At 39.9% G+C, this 18,306-nt stretch overlaps 1 protein-coding gene across 2 annotated transcripts; it reads right to left on the bottom strand.

Annotated features, from left to right (window-relative positions):
• Positions 1-12,195: 12,195 nt before the first annotated feature.
• Positions 12,196-18,090, bottom strand: LOC102452094 (nuclear transport factor 2-like). Of its 2 annotated transcripts, none has more exons than XM_006134008.4 (5): positions 17,930-18,090; positions 14,919-15,030; positions 13,839-13,910; positions 12,695-12,793; positions 12,196-12,374 (listed from the first exon to the last, which is right to left on the bottom strand). In XM_006134008.4, exons 2-5 carry the CDS (start codon positions 15,015-15,017, stop codon positions 12,261-12,263), a joined length of 384 nt encoding a protein of 127 aa, XP_006134070.1. In that variant the 5' UTR covers positions 15,018-15,030; positions 17,930-18,090; the 3' UTR covers positions 12,196-12,260. The 2 variants fall into 2 exon arrangements, with proteins under 2 accessions (XP_006134070.1, XP_006134071.1); XM_006134009.4 differs by having other exon boundaries at positions 17,805-17,946.
• Between the last annotated feature and the right edge of the window lie 216 nt (positions 18,091-18,306).

Raw genomic sequence — 18,306 nt, 5'->3', positions numbered from 1 at the left:
CTTATATTTGGGTGAGGAGTTCCACTCTTGTGGACCAGGTGTGACAGCATGGCTGATCTTTTGACACTCCTTTGCCATGGTAGCTCACGTACTTTTGGCCCACTGTTATTGGTGACCAGCTCTCCCAGCAGCTGAAAACCATGTCTTTATAGAGAGGAAGCTTCAGTGGAAAAGACTGTGTAAAACACTAAGTAAACTGAAGAGTCTATCATTGTACTTGTCTTCTTTTTCATTTGATTGTAGATCTTGACAGCTTCATCTAGTCTTTGGCTTGGCTTGGTTTCCTCCTCATGGAACATAGTTGCAAACAATAACTGGTGGAGGAAGAGTACACAACCCACAGTAGTGGGGCAGTATACGATGACTAACATCTCTTGATATAGAGGACATCCTCTGTTTATGGAACCTGGACATTGAGCTCTGATACATGAGGAGACAACAGATAATGGCAAACAAAGGCAAGAAATATACAAACAAGAAGTTATAATTATGATATTCTATTAGAAATAAAAAACTTTCTGAACTGTATCACTTTCATCTTCAACCGGTTTACCAATGAATTAAAATGATAAGGGTTTTTCTTAACTATACCTAAATGGGAGAAATTATGGCCCCATTTAAGTCAATTGGAGTTCTACCATTGACTTCAGTGGGGCTGGACTTTCATTCAATGCAGCTATAAACAAACCATATACATATTTATCCAGTTGAACAAATCTTTTAAAAGTTGTCAAAATCGAACATAAGTAGACAATATATTCATGTTAAAAAGTAAATACCAATAAAATATTCAGTTATTCATCAAAATTGTTATCAGACACTTTTATAAAAAATATGAAAAGGACATTTATGATTTTCATATTCAATGTTCCAATAAGTACACTATCACTTTATTTTTTGACTAATAATTTCTACCACATAGCAATTTTGGGTGATCATCTATTATGTATGTGTTCCATAATAGTGTTGAAATAAAAAGAGGTTTTATTTCAACATATAAAAGGGTACATATACACTTGAGGTATCGCGGAAAAACTCCGCCACATCCAAGGAACCTTTTTTCTTTCAGAAGAGCAAACTCACTCTTTCAGGGAGCCCTGTTTTCCTCGTTCTACGAGGGATAAGGGCTCCTCTGAAAGAGGAGGCTTTTCCGCCATTTGGTCCCATCTAGACTGGGCCATATGGTGGAAAAGCCTCTTTCAGAAAAACAATTGAAAAAAACTATGCAAATTGCGGAGTGCAATTTGCATAGCTTTTTCCAAAAAAAACCCCTATATTGTAGACCTAGCCAAAGAGACAAGCTAGCAGCAAAAGGAAAATATATTCTAATTGATAAAGTTATACCATATGCCACATAAGAAAGTCTGTTGTTATTGCCAAAACCAGAAAAGATTAAATGTCCTAATTGATTTATATTATATACTTACCATTAAATCACTGACAATAGTCTAATAATTAATAAGAGTAAAGTGTAAAACATAGTAGCTACTTAGAAACACAACATTTTCCAAAAGCACAACAATCAATCAATCCCACAAAACTAATATTCATACCTTTTTGTTGTAACAAAGCATAATAAAACAAACAGCATCTGTTCTTTTTTCAAATAATAGTGTTCTTAAAATGAATTAGAAAAATTACAATTATGACATTATCTTAATGTCTTTTAAATTCACCTTTGAGCACTATAATTGAACTACTGAGTTTGTCTAACCTTCAGACAATATTTTATAATTATTGAATTAAAAATGGAACTATTTACCTAGAATCTAATTTAAATTATCTATAAAATAGGTACATCTTTTATATCATTGTAGTGTGTTTGTCTTTTTGTGAAGAATCATACCGTGTCTAAGCACCTTCAAGTCCCATTTAAGATGGTAGGAGTTAGCACTCATTATCTTTCAGGAAGAGCTTAGCATAGCACCTTGTAGAATCAGCACTAAAACTTGAATTCTATAAAGATGTAAGCATGTCCTTAAATTCATATACTTTGAGTAATCCAATTGATTTTGAGCTCATGCTTAAGACTTTGAAGGATTGTGGCCTAAGTCTTTGTGCCTTTTTCTGTGCCCCTGCTCTAAAATTAATTTGTCCTTGAAATATAGAAGAGCAGTGTGCATAACTAAATAAAAACAATAACAAGGAAGAGTAAAAGCAAATAGAATGTTAGGAGTCATTAAAAAAGGGTTAGAGAATGAGACAGAAAATATCTCATTGCCTCTATATACAACTATGGTACGTCCACATCACATCTTGAATACTGCGTACAGATGTGGTCGCCTCATCTCAAAAAAGATATATTGGCATTGGAAAAAGTTCAGAAAAGGGCAACAGAAATTATTAGTGGTTTGGAATGGGTCCCATATGAAGAGATTAAAAATAATTGGACTTTATAGCTTAGAAAAGGGGAGACTAAGGGGGGATATGATAGAGGTCTATAAAATCCTGACTGATATGGAAAAAGTGAATAAGAAAAAGTTATTTACTTATTCCCACAATATAAGAACTAGGGGTCACCAAATGAAATTAATAGGCAGCAGGTTTAAAACAAATAAAAGGAAATTTTTCTTCACTCAGCGCATAGTCAACCTGTGGAACTCCTTGCCAGAGGATGCGGTGAAGGCAAGAAATTTAACAGGGTTCAAAAAAGAGCTAGATAGATTCATGGAGGTTAGGTCCATCAAATGGCTATTAGCCAGGATGGTTAGGAATGTTGTCCTTAGCCTTTGTTTCTCTGGAGGTGAGTGACAGGGAAGGGATCACATGAGGATTACCTGTTGTGATCCCTCCCTCTGGGGCATCTGGTATTGGTCACTGTCAGCAGATAGGATACTGGGCTAGATGGACCTTTGGTCTAATCCAATATGGCAGTTCTTATGAGCAAAAGCAGAGGATAAGAAGAAGGGAGAAGTGATTTACTTATGAGGTTATTTTCCCACAGATCATCAGTGATGTCACACTTATCCCCTCTCAAAAGTAAATTTTCTTTAGGACAGCAGCATAGGAGGGAGTAAGAGGAGAAGTTGCAGATGAGACATAGAATAGGAAGGTTACAACTTTATCTACTCTGGATTTTTCATAGATGAGAACTATTGTTTTGATCTGAATGAAATGTGAGTAAGAACTATTTTTCTTTACTAATGAAGGACCATCTACTTTTATAATAACTGATGGTAACAACAAAGGTTTATTTTACACCAATTTGCAGGCATCTTTTATTCCTGCTGAATATGGGCCAGATTCTCAGTCCCATTCTGTCCTTTTTGCACTACATGAGCAGTACAAAGGGAACATAATTTGGCCACAAGTTGTCCAGTAAAGAATTATCTTGGTAGAAGGGAAATTGTCAGTTGGCTGTAAAGCTAGCACAACCATCCTTACACATACCTTCCCAGTTGTGGCATAGGGTTTGTTGGAAGGAGGAAGCATGTTGGAGTACAGCGAAGCTCCACTCTTCTATAGGAATTCCCAGGTAGCATGTGCTTCCTTATGGATGATAGCCAGCGGTTGTAACAATACTCAGTTGCTGACATCTGGATTTGTGCTTCTTGTGGATTTAACAAAACAGCACATTGCTGACAATTTTTGAGACTAGCTGGGATGTCAGTTATATTTTCTTCTTCTTTCTGGAAACAGTCCTCTCAGCCAGAAAGTATATTTTGAAAGCCTGATTTACTCCCAAAATGTCAAGTATTCATCATTTCTGTGATCACTCAGATCAGGAGTAAAAGTAACATAAGTCTTTCAGGACTGCAGATTTCTCTTTTCAGTTTCTAACTAAGCTTAGGAAAATCTATTTTTTTTAAAAAACTATCACTGTATCCTTTGCAGTCAGCATTCAAAATCCTCATCTTTTTTCATCCAAATGGAAACTGTCCATTTTTCCATACATGCTGTTTTTACATTTCTTTTTCTTCCGCTGAGACCAGAGAGCTCTTTGTAATTGCTGCTACACAGATCGCTTTGCTATTTCATATTGGACCCCATCAAAGAAATCCACTGGGATTTTCTGGTCCCGAAAGCCAATCAACCAAATATGCCTTTTAAATCATCTACATTGAGTTTAATTGAGTCAGAGCAACAGCCACAGACACAAGAAACATAAATTAACACCAAAAATGAGTCAAGTTAGCACAGTGAGAGGGGTCTTCTCCACAAGCTCTGTCCATCCCCATGTCATTCTTGGTTTCAATCTCCAACCCAGATCCACCCACAACTGCTTCCAACTGCCAAGTGCTTAGAACAATTCCAGTCCTTAATGTTCCAGGCCTCAAAGGTGCTTTAACCACACATCTTAAAGTACCACACAACCCACAGAGAACTAGCACATACTTAAAAAAATAATTGGCCACTTCTTTCGCTAATATAAATCATTTTAGTTCTGTTCAGTAGAACTGTATCAATTTAAGCCAGTGGAAGTTCTGACCCACTGTATATTATTTAATTAAACAGTAAACAGTAAAGAATTTTTTTTCACTCTTAGCTATACCTGTACATTTATGTCATACATTTGTTAATGTTTTATGTCTTTTTTGAAGTTTCTAGAACCCCTTTTCCCTAATTACCAAAGATATTTGATCTTCAGAGAGAGTGTGTGCTCTAACCACGCCAAACACTGGATCTTTACTGAACAAGAAAATTGAGGCAGTACAAACATAGCTAGGCTATCATGCACTGAAAAAGTCATGTCTCCCAGAAATATAATACATCTATTAGCAAAGGCTACCCTGTGTGTTTGGGATAGAATTAGAGATAAGGTTTGTTCTTTTCTAATGAGACCCACCTATGACATATAAGGCAGTTCTTAACACAAATCATTAACCAGAGAACTTCAAAGATGAGGAAAGCCATGGAATACGCTAGGGATGTTAAGGACTAGTCGACTATCCGATAAGCAAATGCTTATCGGATAGTCTACAGGATAGTCAACTAGTCGCTTCCCCTACCCCCCTCGCTGCTTCTATCAGAGGGTATGTCTACACTACCCCGCTAGTTCGAACTAGCGGGGGTAATGTAGTTATCCGCAATTGCAAATGAAGCCCGGGATTTGAATTTCCTGGGCTTCATTTGCATGAAGCTGGCCGGCGCCATTTTAAATGCCGGCTAGTTCGAACCCCGTGCCGCGCGGCTACACGCGGCACGGAGTAGCTAGTTTGGATTAGACTTCTAATCCGAACTAGCTGTACTCCTCGTGGAATGAGGAGTACAGCTAGTTCGGATTAGGAAGCCTAATCCGAACTAGCTACTCCGTGCCACGTGTAGCCGCGCGACACAGGGTTCGAACTAGCCGGCATTTAAAAATGGCGCCGGCCGGCTTCATGCAAATGAAGCCCGGGAAATTCAAATCCCGGGCTTCATTTGCAATTGCGGATAACTACATTACCCCCGCTAGTTCGAACTAGCAGGGTAGTGTAGACATACCCAGATAGAGGCAGCAAGTGGGGGAAACATGGGGGTATTTCAAAGCAGCAGCACCTCAGAGAGCCTGAGCTCTGTGTGGCGCTGCCGCTTTGAAATGCCGTGCCGGCATTTCAAAGGGGCAGCGACGCTCTATCGACTAATCAAATAGTGAATGCAAAAATGCATCAACTATTTGATTAGTGAAATACACTCTGCTTACCATCCTTAGAGTACACATGGTTGGCCAGGTAGATAAACTTTTCTAACCAATTTAGAGATCAAAACTATCTTTAACTGGCCCAATCTCCTCAGATACCAGTACTTTCTATTCAGGCACTATGTTTCTCAACTTCTAGAAAACTTGTTTTATACAGAAAGCTAACATTAATAAAAATGATGAGTGGTCAATTAGGAGACAAAAAAATATAACTATTTTATATCAATCTTTGCAGAAAGATTTTCTATCAAACATGTCCATATGCGGTACACTGGGAAAAACATATGGATAGAGAAATTACCACCAAAGGTATGGGTTTGATCTGGAAAGAAGATCAGCAACCTCAGTCTGTAACATAGTAAAATAAAATGTCTTTTAGATACTGTTTCAAAGGTACCTCACACCATTCAGGTTAAAAATCTATCTGTAGACTGAATGAGTATAAATATTGGAGAAATTGTGGTGAAAGATGAGATTTTGTGCATATATAGTGGGCACGTCCAGTCGTCAGAGAATATTGGGATGCAGTCTGTAACCAAATATCACAAACTGATGGATATTTTTAACCAAATGATCCTTTGGTAATCAGTCTGGGGCTTCCTAGAGGAAATAGACACATGAAAGGAAATGAAGAATTAAACTCTTTCTTGCTAGTAATCACTTGATATTGATAGCCTCTCACTACAAAAATAAAAAATGGTCCAACCATTGAGGAATGATTCAAAAATATGGTAATTATTGTAATGGAAAAAATGAACACATATATTACATATGCAGCAAAACAGACAGGAGAGAGAGAGGTTTTTTGACATTTGGTTGCCTTTTATTCAGATCTCATACAAAGTACATTCACGTTCAAAGAAACCAGCTCACATATTGTATGTAATATGTACCCCCTACTTGACAACCACTGGTTTAATGTACATTACCAACTTTGTGTTGGTATAGAGAGGCAATAAACAATACCTTTCAGGGTCACATTGATGACAGATTTAGACAGCTTAGAGGTTGTTTACAAACATGTAGTTTACAAAGCATGGTAGATCAAAGCTCACTAAAGAACTGGTAATGTGTATCAGCAGGAGGCACCCAGACAGTTAATGGATAGCTACTGCACATAGCCTTGCCACAAACTAAATGTCTGCGTAGAAGATAATTCACCTGGTAAAATCAAAATATCATTTTGCAATAGAGAAGCTCTTTTCTAGATGGCTTTTATTTCTTGTTTAACATAAATTGAATATGGCTGGTATATCCATTTCATCATATATATTTTTCTCTTTTAACACTCTTCTGTGAAACATTATTATGCCTGAGTGTTAGTTTAGACTTTCTTTCCTTGTCTTCATTATATATTTAACTCATTAAAATAGAGACTGTAAATGACTGAAGTGCACAATAAGTCTTTTTTGTTAAAGTCAATCAGAATAAAGCAGATAAATAATGGTACAATGAATATCTGTCAATCTGCAATGCCAGTATTGATCAGTTAAGATTAGTAAATCTAAAGAATTCATTTGCTATATTAGAAATAAAGTCATTAGGCCAAATTAACTCACCTGTTATATTATCCCTGTATTGTTCTTAGCTTGGAAATATCCTGACATTATTTCTGCATTTATGCTTTACTAAGAGACCATCATCCTGTGACAATCTTTTCATTCATTCATGTTACTTCTTATAATAGGTTATATAATAAAAAAATCAAATAGCTTTTTCTTTATTAATCTCTTATTACTTCAGCATAATGTAAAATTTCCATAAGAAAACCAATATTAATCACTATTAATTGTATTTCTCAGATATACTCAAATCAACTTCATTGTTATGGGCAATAACATTTATCAAGACCATATTTTTCCTAAGAAAGACAGATTGGAGGCTAATATTGTCTTTAAATGGGCCCTATATAAAAGAAGAGAGCATTGGGTCATGCAAATTAGGTTTATATTGTACAAATGATTTATCATTTCAAATAACACTAGAATTAAGGGTAACCAGAAGGAATTAATAGATTTTCAGAACCTAGCCATCTGCGTGGTGCATTTTAAAAAAGAGTTTGTGAAGCGATAGCCTGACCTTTAGAATGTCCATATATGTCTAAAAATAAAAAGACAGGACTATGCAGCACTTTAAAGACTAACAAGATGGTTTCTTTTGTTTCAGTAAGACTAGACTAACATGGCTACATCTCTATTACTAAAAATAAAAAGGGCATTAGTCTGAAAGGTTTGGTTCTGTCAGTGTAATAAATAACTTATTACAGAATGTTATCATTTTTAGACTCTAAGGCCACGTTTATATTTACCGGCAGATAGATGCTCCAGAGGTCGATCTTCTGGCATTCAATTTAGAGGGTCTAGTATAGACTCATAAATTGAATGCTGAGGGCAGCTCTGGTACTCAACCTTTTGTGAGAAGTAAGGGAAGCGTTTGCTCCTGTCGGCCTCCCGCTGTGTGAACAGCCGGAAACATGATGTAAGATACATCTACTCCAGCTATGCAATTTACATAGCTGCAGTTGTGTATCTTACTTCAACCTTCTGCTATAATGTAGACCAGGCCTCAGAGCCAGTTACCAGCTAAGGAGAGATATGAAGTTTTTTGGTGGCAAAATAGTGAGCACTGAGATTTGTAAATATTCTCAGAACAATAGCTAGTCCACGAAGAATATCTGAAATGAATAGTAGCTCTTTCTTATCGTGAAATAGAGATCTTTGGTGAGACTAATGGATTAGCTATGGAAATGATGGATTGCTAAATTATAGTCTGTTCTTCAAAACACGGTCCTGGACTCTCTCCTGGTAAAGGAAAGAAGTTGTTGACCCTAGATACTTTCTGAAATATAATTTCTTAAAAAAAACCAAGTTTTCTGAGAACAATCTGCCTGACCTCTAAGGAACCAAGAAGCAGTTGGAATAGAAGCCAATTCTTTTCAGATCAGCTAGAATGGGTTCCATTACTTGTGCCACAATGAATGATTCAACATCCTGCTGAAGCAGAATTGCATGATAAAGATTGCTGAAGGAGGATTAGAAAGGTTAGGGAGAAAGATACAAAATTTTCTTGAAAAGTCAGAAATGATCCCTATAATTTGTAGGCAAAACTCAGGAGGTAACCACCGAGCAGTAAAATCTAGTTCTGAGGTCTCTGAGCTACCCCCGAAATGGTCAATATCATTGTTTCTGACTCTTGGAGAATTCATAAATCAGAGCATATCTCTCTTTATGACAGTGGGTATATGGCTGCCACCATACATAATCTGTAGGAATATTTTAATTTAGGCAAGGTGGTCATAGACTCAAAAACAGTAACATTTATTTTTATCTTGCAACTCAACAGTCTTTAAACGAATAACATAAGACCTTCAAGTGGAAGGGACAAAACTATTAATTAATAGTAGAAATGTGCAATCACAAATGTAAACTGATGTGAACAGCTAAGACCACAAAACTGAACACAATACTCCAGTTGAGGCCTAACTAGCGCAGAGTAGAGTGGAAGAATGACTTCTCGTGTCTTGCTTACAACACACCAGAAAGTCCTCCATCTCGACAGTATTTTGAAATAATGGCTTGCTGTGTAGACATGCATTTTGTTATTTTGAAATAACACTGCTTTGTAGATGTACTCTTAGAGACCAACAAAAATATAAAAATAGTATCATGAGTTTTCAAGGTCAAAACATTTCAGATGAGCTGAAGAAGTGGGTTTTGCCCACAAAAGCTCATGATACTCTATGTTTTTGTTAGCCTCTAAGGCCCACAGAACTACTCATTGGATAAAAGAGGTAAAAGATTACAGGCAGTCCCCGGGTTACGTACAAGATAGGGACTGTAGGTTTGGTCTTAAGTTGAATTTGTATGTAAGTCGGAACTGGTACATATTGTAGGGGAAACTCTAGCCAAACATTTCTCCAGAGCTCAGTTTTATTCTCCCACACCTCACTTCCCTCAGTCCTTTATTCTCAAGCTGAGGTGTCTGCTGAGAAAAGCCGCTCCGCGCCTCTCTGGTCTGCTGGGGAGGGGGGGCGGGCGCTAGCTTCGCGTCTCTCTGGTCTGTTGGGGGGAAGCAGCTAGTGCGGGGTGCCTCCCCCACTGTCGCCTTCAAACTCCAAGTATAAAGAGGTGTCAAATTGCCAGTAGTTTTCTTTTTCCTTTCTTTCCTGTTTTTTTTAAAGGGATCCATCAAATGTAAAGAGATGATGCAAAGTAATTTATATAGGATCATATTAACTATGTACATTACTTTAATGCAAAAATGAAAGTCCATTTCTCTTGCATGTTTTCATACAGAGATACTTATGGATGGATTCTGTGATTTTGACAGCATATTAGGTACTGAGGTAAAAGCACAAGGAAAACGCGGTTATTTTATTCATTTATATTTTTTCTAAGTATGTGCTCTCTCGTATAGGAATTACTTGAAAAAGTGGATGAACCAACTTTCTGCTAAAAAGCAATTTTACTGGAGGAGGTTTCAGATTTGTTAGTCAACCTTTTGATTATTTGCTTTTGATTGTATTTATTTATTTAGTAAGGTTAAACAACAGGGGCTCTCAAACATTTTGTTCCTATTCAGAACAAAACTCCACAATTTCAAAACTCTCCATAAAAAGCATTGAACCATGCCTCTGGGACATTCTGCATGTTGGGCTGCCCCCGAACCTTTAAGCAGTCCACTTGACAAGCTGCTGGGGACTCGCCGCGGAGGACGTGGGCAGCGGGACCGCCGAGATGCGCTGCGGTCCTGCCGCCCGTGTCCTCCGCGGCGAGAAAAGCCTGGTCTGCTGGGGAGGGGCACTAGCTCCGTGTCTCCCTGGTCTGGTGGGGGGAAGCGCCCCCTGCGCCGCCGGAGGCGGCGACAGTGGGGGAGGCACCCCGCACTAGCTGCGCCCCCCCGTTCGTAACTAGGGATCCGACATAAGTCGGATTGACTTAACCCGGGCACTGCCTGTACTTTTCTTCTCTATTGGAAACTGTCTTATAGTCACTGAAGGGGTAACCATCTCAATCCCAGGATATTTACCTCACCCACCTTGTCTGTTTCTTGTCAGTGACAAAACTTAACAGAGATATAATGCTGGTCATGGAACACAGATGATAACATCTCAAAGAACCACAGTTATTCTAGGATAAGTAACAGATCTTTCTTTTTTGAGTACATGTCAGTGTGGATCCCACTGTAGGTGCCTGGCAGGCTGTATCCCCTCAGAGTGGTGAAAATGAGAAGTTTCAGCTGCATGTTGCACAATGATTGCAGCACTGCTCTCCTGAGTTTGGCTTTTGACCTCAAAACCTTCCTAAATGAAGGACTGGTAGCTTATATTCTGCTGTGATTTGGCATTTCGGATTGCTAGAAGTAACTGCAGTATACATGCCCAAAATGTATAGCTGCAATTAGCAGGTTATTTATATTTATTTTTCAGTAATCCATTGTTACACTTCCAATCAGAATTAATTCAAAGATGTATGATCCTAAGACATGGAGGCTACGTCTACACTGGCCCCAAATTCCAGAAAAGTCATGCAAAGCAGGTAAGTCAGAATAGGGAAATCCGCGGGGGATTTAAATATCCCCCGCGGATTTAAATAAACATGTCCGCCGCTTTTTTTCCGGCTTTGTGTCCTCATGCCACAAAGCAAAGATGTGTGTTTTCCACTAACCTTTCCCACTATTTTTTTTTTTTTTTTTTTTTTATAAACTGTATGTAACACTTCAGTGGGTTAGAGAAGCATCCCTGTGGAGAAGGCACCCTGGAGTGGGGACACATTAGGTAGAGCTAACTGACCACAGTATGGTTGAGGGTCAAGACCCCCTCTCAGGAATCCTGGGCTCAGCCTTGATGGGAGTTAGGACTGCTATGCAGGAGAATGGAAGGGGGCCCTCAAAGTCAGGAAGGCCTCTGGGTAAAGGCAGAGGGAACAGGGACTCAGTCAGATCCTTCGCTAACCCATTTCACCAGGGTAGTATAGAAGCCAGGAAAGTTTTCCCAATGGCAGGACCATTCCCCTCTTACATGTGCTCCTTCATCTATCTTTCCTGGTTAATGGAACTTGGCTGCCTGGATAAGTAAGTGAGGCAGCACTGTGCATGCCCAGAGGCAGTTAGAGAGCATTTACAGCACATTTAAATGCTGAGTGAATGCTGATGACTATGTGGTTGGGTAGCTCCTGAGTGGCTTGCGTGCATGAGAGAGAATCACAATGGTGCTTAAAACCTGGGACCGAAGTACCAGATCTGGACCTACGCCCTAGTGTTTAAGCAGACATATTAAAATGTTGGTTAAGACTTTGTGCCTACCTTCCTGATCAATTCATTTGTGTAGTGTATCCCATTACCATTCCCTTCCCCATTTTATAGAGGCTGATGCTCCCAACACTTTAGAAAGCCATAGTTTATATATAGTAAAGTGTAGCTTCAGGACTATCATATTCATAATGTAAAAACAATTCACATTTCTATCTACAATTTATAAGTTAATATTACACCAAGATATAGTTAGGACAAGGGAAGAGAAGCATCAGCTATGAAGTGCATGGTCTTTCAATCAGACTGCATAAACCACTACAGAACAAATTTAGAACAATTTATTTTTGTGTCAGATTTGAGTGTGGCAATAGAAACAGACAAAAAAAATTCAAGCAAAGTTATACAGGGCTAGTCTGAATATGTCATTGGTGCAAACCCAATTGTCACTGATGTTCTTGAGAATAAACAGCTGGTGGAACCCCATCACTGGGTCATTGTCCACCTAAACAAATAAAAAAAAAATAGTTAAAAGTAGGAAATATAGCCCATGTGTCCAAGCCAAATCCCCTCAAAAACTACTTAAGTCTATAGCATTACACGTATCAATTGAAAAGATAGGCGGTAGATATTTAAATCTATTCAAGATACAAAATCTATTAAGATACAGGATCAGTGGTATTACTTCAGGCTCAAACAGGAATTCTAATTAAAAAACTGATGTAATTACAATAACAGAACACTGTATTTCTAAATGGAATATTTCTAAGACCAACAAGCTTCTCCTTACACACCAATCAAAGCATTACAGTTTGTCAGCCTCACCTTCAGCTGACCAACCACCATACTAAGTATACAGTTATCAGGCGTTGGCTGATGATCTTGAGATGTTATGCTGTGTTGAATTTTTTGGAATGGAAGACTCTGTTTAGGAGGGATAAAAAAAAATCTCACATAAGCTAAGCATATTTGTGCAAGTATTTCACTTAATAGTTCTACTCCAGCAGTGTACTTGGTACTCTGCATGGTCCGTGATCCATGCAACTTAGCATTTTTGTATTCTAGCTGTACTGTATGAGTGTTTGGCCACGTGAATGTCAGATCTTAACGGTGAAAAATCAAAGCAAATCTAATGGGGGAAGTTAACATTTAGTACAGTGAGCTATAATACTGTGTTTTACAAGAAAGTATTATGTCTGAAGTGAGAGAATAGAAATTCCTCCCTGCACTGTACAAAAACCCTGCTCAAAGATCTTGGAAGGATAGCATTTTCTAAATGCTATCTTTCCCCAACCTTAAGATAAACTATTTTCATAAGGTCAACAGCAGATCTCTTTTTTGGGGGAGGGGGGAGGGTTAAAAAGCTAGCAAAAATAGCATTAGATATTAATATAGTCTTAAGTGGGTGTTTAAATATGCTGCAGTTTAACACTTTTGTACCACATACTCTAAAACTAAAAAGTTACTGATCAGTTTAACTGTGTTTAATTCCTATTAGCAGAGCAGACAAAGCTAAGGGAGTTGGATTTTATACTGCTCCACTCATCAACAGAGCTGTTCATTAAGTTTCAACTACAGGACCAAATTCAGCTCTGAGTTATAGTTACAAGGTTTAATAGGTATAAGGGAGGGCTGAACTCAGCCTGCAGAAGCTCTCATGTGTGCTGAAGAGGAAAGAACTCAACTTGACTTTGAGGTGGCAGCACTCTTAAAATGTATCTGACTTGTAAATTAAGCAGATGTTATTGAACAAACATGGAAACTCATGATGCAATTTTAACAGCACTTTCGTTGCAGCAATCAGATTATTTTTTAAACTCCAAAAAGTTATGCAACACAGGTCACTGGTGTTCTCCTTCCACTTTAAATTATGAGAACGATGTGGTATTTAACTGTTTTAAAATCAAGAGATAGGAAAGCAGTTCAGCAAATTTTATTATTTTTAAATAACTTTTAGTATATACAGTACCATCAACTTTTCCATGATAGCTGTTTTTCCTTGAAATTGCTGTCCTTCCCATGATAAGCAAGAAGCATCTGTCTGAAAAAGAGAACAAAATTATTCATATCAATATTACAGAAATTAGGTAAGACTGAAGGGTCTGAAGATATATCCTAAAGCAGTGTTTCTCAAGCTTTTTTGATACCAGATTGCTGCTGCCTTCCTAAGATGTGTCAGGGAGATCTCAGGGACCATCACTAGTCCTGTTTCCCCATAGAGGTCTTTAGTGGGCCTATAAGATCAGGTGAAAGAATGGAGGAATCAAGTACTTGAGAAGATAAAGAAAGCATTACACACCATTTCTCCTGTTAGCTTTTGATGACATCTATCATGGTGAAGAAGTATCTCATAGTTCAAGTTTTCTACCACCACCTCCCACCCATGAGATTTTTGCAACTCAGAAAATTTTTTAAAAATTTGACAATTATTGTCAAAAGAGGAGACTATTGAACAGGAATAATAATTTATAAGGTAAAGCAGTTTAAAGAATTAGGACTGGTGGAGGATATGTAAGGCTATGTCTAGACTGCAAGCCTCTTTCGAAAGAGGCTCTTTCGAAAGACAGCGTCTAGACTGCATGCGGAACTTTCGAAAAAGCAAGCCGCTTTTTCGAAAGAAAGCACCCAGTGAGTCTGGATGCTCTCTTTCGAAGAAGCCCTATTTACATTCAAGAACGCCTTCTTTCGAAAGAGCACTTTCGAAAGTAGACGTTCTTCCTCGTGAAATGAGGTTTACCACCGTCGAAAGAAAAGCCGCGTTCTTTCGATTTAATTTCGAAAGAACGCGGCTGCAGTCTAGACGCTGGTGAAGTTTTTTCGAAAAAAGGCTACTTTTTTTGAAAAAACCCCTGAGTCTGGACACAGCCCAATTGTTTTCAGTCTGGTGGAGGATATGTAATTGTTTTCAGTCTATCTAGAAACATTTCTTCATAAAAACTACTGTCTTTACAGCGGAAGCGCAGAATACATCAGGTCTTTAAAGTCATCATTCAAAATGATCAGTGAGAAAGTTAAAAATTTGAAGCATCACGATAAAACCGATACTTACATAGAGAGCACTTAGCTCTACCCTGCTGGTATCAAAACGCTGGTAATAGAGCTGCACAAAACTTGTTCCAACTTGCTCCCACATAGGTGTCTCCGCCATTCTTGCTCTTTCTCTAAGTTTGTCAAGAAGGCAAATATTTAGAAGTTAAGTCTAAAAGGCTATCTCTAGACTGCAGGCTTCTTTTGGAAGAAGCTTTTCCAGAAGAGATCTTCCAGAAAAACTTCCAAAAGAGAGTGTCCACACTGCAAAAGCGCATCAAAAAAGTAATCTGCTTTCGAAAGATAGTGACCATTCAGTATGATCACTATCTTGCATTTCAGCTATGATTACTATGGAAGGAGTGGCCACCTGTGCTTTTTCCTCTTCTTTTGAAAGAGCTCCCTCTTCCCCATTCACACACGCCTTTTTCTGAAAGAGCTTTTTTGGGAAAAGACTTCTTCCTCATAGAATGTGGATTACCAGAGTGGGAAAAACTCCTCTGTTTTTTTGATTTTCTTTCAGAAGGAAGAGATTGCAGTGTGGACACAATTAAAGTTTTTTCGGAAAACTTAGCAAACACTCCTTTAATTAACCAATCAGTATGCTTTTACTACGTTATTAACCAATTGTAGCTGATAAAATAACAATGCTTCAGGGGGTGATCTGGTTGCATGGAGCTCATTGCAGAATTGAGGCTTTAATGTTTTCCATTCTTTTGTTGTGATCTTGGAAACATATTCACAAGTTTATTAACTTAAGCATTGAGAGACATCCCTCATACACCCACAAATACATCTCAGACCCTCTCATTCTTTAAAAACTCAATTTCAAGTTCATAGCTCAGAGCTAAATGTTTACACAAAAAAACCCACAAAAAACCTACACCCTACCACCTAAAACAAAGCACACTGAACAGACTTTCCCCCTTCCCCTCCTTGCTTTATTTATTGTTGGATCTGGACTTTTAATGCTCCATTCATCTGAAGTGGGTTGTACCCACGAAAACTCATAATACCATCTACATGTTTTGTTAGTCTTTTAGGTGCTGCTAGACTATTTGTGGTTTTTTAAGACTTTCAAAGGGTCGTGATTAATAAAATAACCTTACGTGGGGTATTAAAACCAATGGTGCAGCTTAGTTTAGTTCACACAATCAGTCTCTAGATTTGAGAGTGCTGATACTATACTGTAAATCTTAATCTAGACAAGGACACAAATGGATGTGTCAAAATTCTTGATTTCCATAGCTAGACATTTTTTGTTCCAGCCACAACAGCAATATTGCTGGATTTATGTAACAGACTCCTGCAGGTACCTATGAAGGGGCACAAATAGGTATATTTTCATGTGGACATTCTGCATGTAGAGTTTTGCATGTATTATGCACAGACATATGAAAAGTACACAACTGACTAATGGATCTCCGTTCAAGTGGGATATTTTTGTGCGTTTAAACCAATATACACAATCCCTAATTTTCTCTTGTTGCCATCATGGATACCTCATTACATTAATATGCACTACCCCAAAAAAACATCCCCACCCACACAAAACTACAAACTTTAAGTGATCCATAACAGAAAGTGAGGTTCGGTTTTGACACATGAAGGACTTGATTCCTATAAAGACTCCATACATTTAAGCTAGGATTGGGGAACCTCAGGCCTGGTGGCCAGATGCAGGCCCTAGTTTGCTTGGATCCCACCCCTGATGCTCAACCCTCTGCTCCTCCCCCCCCCCCCCACACACACACATTAGGGAGCCTGAAAGTGCTCCAGCTGCCCAACCACGGGGCTGGAGCACACAAAATCTACTAGGCTGGGCTCCTCTCTAGGCTCTGGTGTGAGAGAGGAATGTGAGAAGGGTCTCTCCCCAATTCCGTTAGGATTATATCAATGTAGGTTTTTTTTTTTTTTTTTTGCTTCTCACTTGTGTGCAGCCCCCAACTGATTTCTGTGGGTTAGTAGCCCCCACCGCACCCCAGATTTAAGCTCTTAAAAGTTCAGTTCTATTGTGAAAAAGCATACTTATTCTTTCCAGACATTTTCTTCCTGAAAAAACCTCTACTGATAGTAGTGACTTAAGTTTTAGCTGCCCTTCAACTGGCCCTGCAGATCCACCAACTGAGAAGGGCTTGTCTACACTTAAAAAGATAAGTGGGCTCTCCTGCTGTATTAGGTAATCCACCTCCACAAGCCAGCTGGCAACTAGGTGAATGGAAGACCTATCACCATATGGGCCCTTTAGTCAGGGGTATGAAAAAACATTCCTGAGCAGTGTTGTTAAACCAACCTAATGTTCTAAAATAGACCACACCTAAGACTGAGAGCCAAGCAGAAACTCTCCCCTGGGTTTTAAAAATTACAGTTACAGCTGTACAACCCCAATTACCACAAGGGTTGCCTGGGTCACTGGAACAAGAGTTCAGTTCACAGCCTCTTTAGAAATGGAGAGAGCCTGAAGAGCACCAGTAGCAGGTGTTCACCTGAACACATTAGATGTGGATAGTCTCACCGTTTTTTTAATTCCCTTGTAAGCAGATCCTATTAGCAGGACACTGCTAACTTAGGGAAAGGATTGCAAGGCTCACTCTCCTCACTGGCCCTCTCCAAGCAGCGTGGGCTTAGGAAAACAGGGTAAATCCCCGCGACTGTGTGAACCCCTTCCCACCAGGGAAAGGGGGCCAATCTGCGCAGTCAAACGCTGGACTGCACCTGGAAATTTGGGCTCAATATAATTCAAAGCCTCCTCTAAAGCGGCCACCCCTCCCTCCCAGGTACTCAGAGCCAGTCTCCAGCTCCCACCCTCGCTTCACAGCTGAGCGCACAGGCTACCCGCCCCGAGGCTGCACCCCAGACTCAGCGCACAGGCGCTTAAGCCTTCCCTCCCCCCAAAGCAACCACTCACTGGGCAGCCGAGCGCACGTGCAACCAGAGACCCGAGGAAGGACAGAGCAAGACGCACGCACCCTGCAGCGCCCTCCCGCCCCACCCCCAGCGGGTTCCCCTGCCGCCGCCGCCGCCGCCGCCCACCAGCCTGCGGAGGAACACGCGGAGCTGCTGCTGCTGCTGCTGCGAACGCGGCTGGTCCAGACTCCAGCCGCCGCTTGTGTCCTAGCGGCGCCTGCTGCGCACGTGCTATTTGTGGCGGCCTCCTGCAGCCAGGAGGTGGCGCCCTGGGGCAGGGTCTGGGCTGCCGGCCAAGTCCCCGCCGGGAAACCTGCTCCCGCCTCTAGCGCCGCCGCTGCAAGCAGCCGGTCTGGCCGGGAGGGGAGGCTCTGCCCTCAGCCGCTGGGGGCGCCGGGGATGGGGCGCGCCAATCAGCCCACGCTAGAAGCGAAAGTGATACTGCGTAAGGCTCGGGCGCTGATCTCATCGGTTACCACGTGCAGGGGCTGGGATCAGGACAT

This window comes from Pelodiscus sinensis, chromosome 2 (genome assembly GCF_052426305.1).
Source record: "Pelodiscus sinensis isolate ZL-2025 chromosome 2, ASM5242630v1, whole genome shotgun sequence".
Lineage (NCBI taxonomy): Eukaryota > Metazoa > Chordata > Testudines > Trionychidae > Pelodiscus > Pelodiscus sinensis.
This window is presented reverse-complemented; position numbering and strand designations above follow the sequence as displayed.

What these genes read in the sequence shown, in the direction of transcription:
- LOC102452094 (XM_006134008.4), bottom strand. Translation starts at nt 15,017, where the DNA reads ATGGCGGAGACACCTATGTGGGAGCAAGTTGGAACAAGTTTTGTGCAG. An exon ending in TAGAGCTAAGTGCTCTCTAT is followed by an intron (nt 13,911 to 14,918) that starts GTAAGTATCGGT and finishes TCTCTTTTTCAG; the next exon opens with ACAGATGCTTCTTGCTTATC. An exon ending in TGGTGGTTGGTCAGCTGAAG is followed by an intron (nt 12,375 to 12,694) that starts GTGAGGCTGACA and finishes TTATTTGTTTAG; the next exon opens with GTGGACAATGACCCAGTGAT.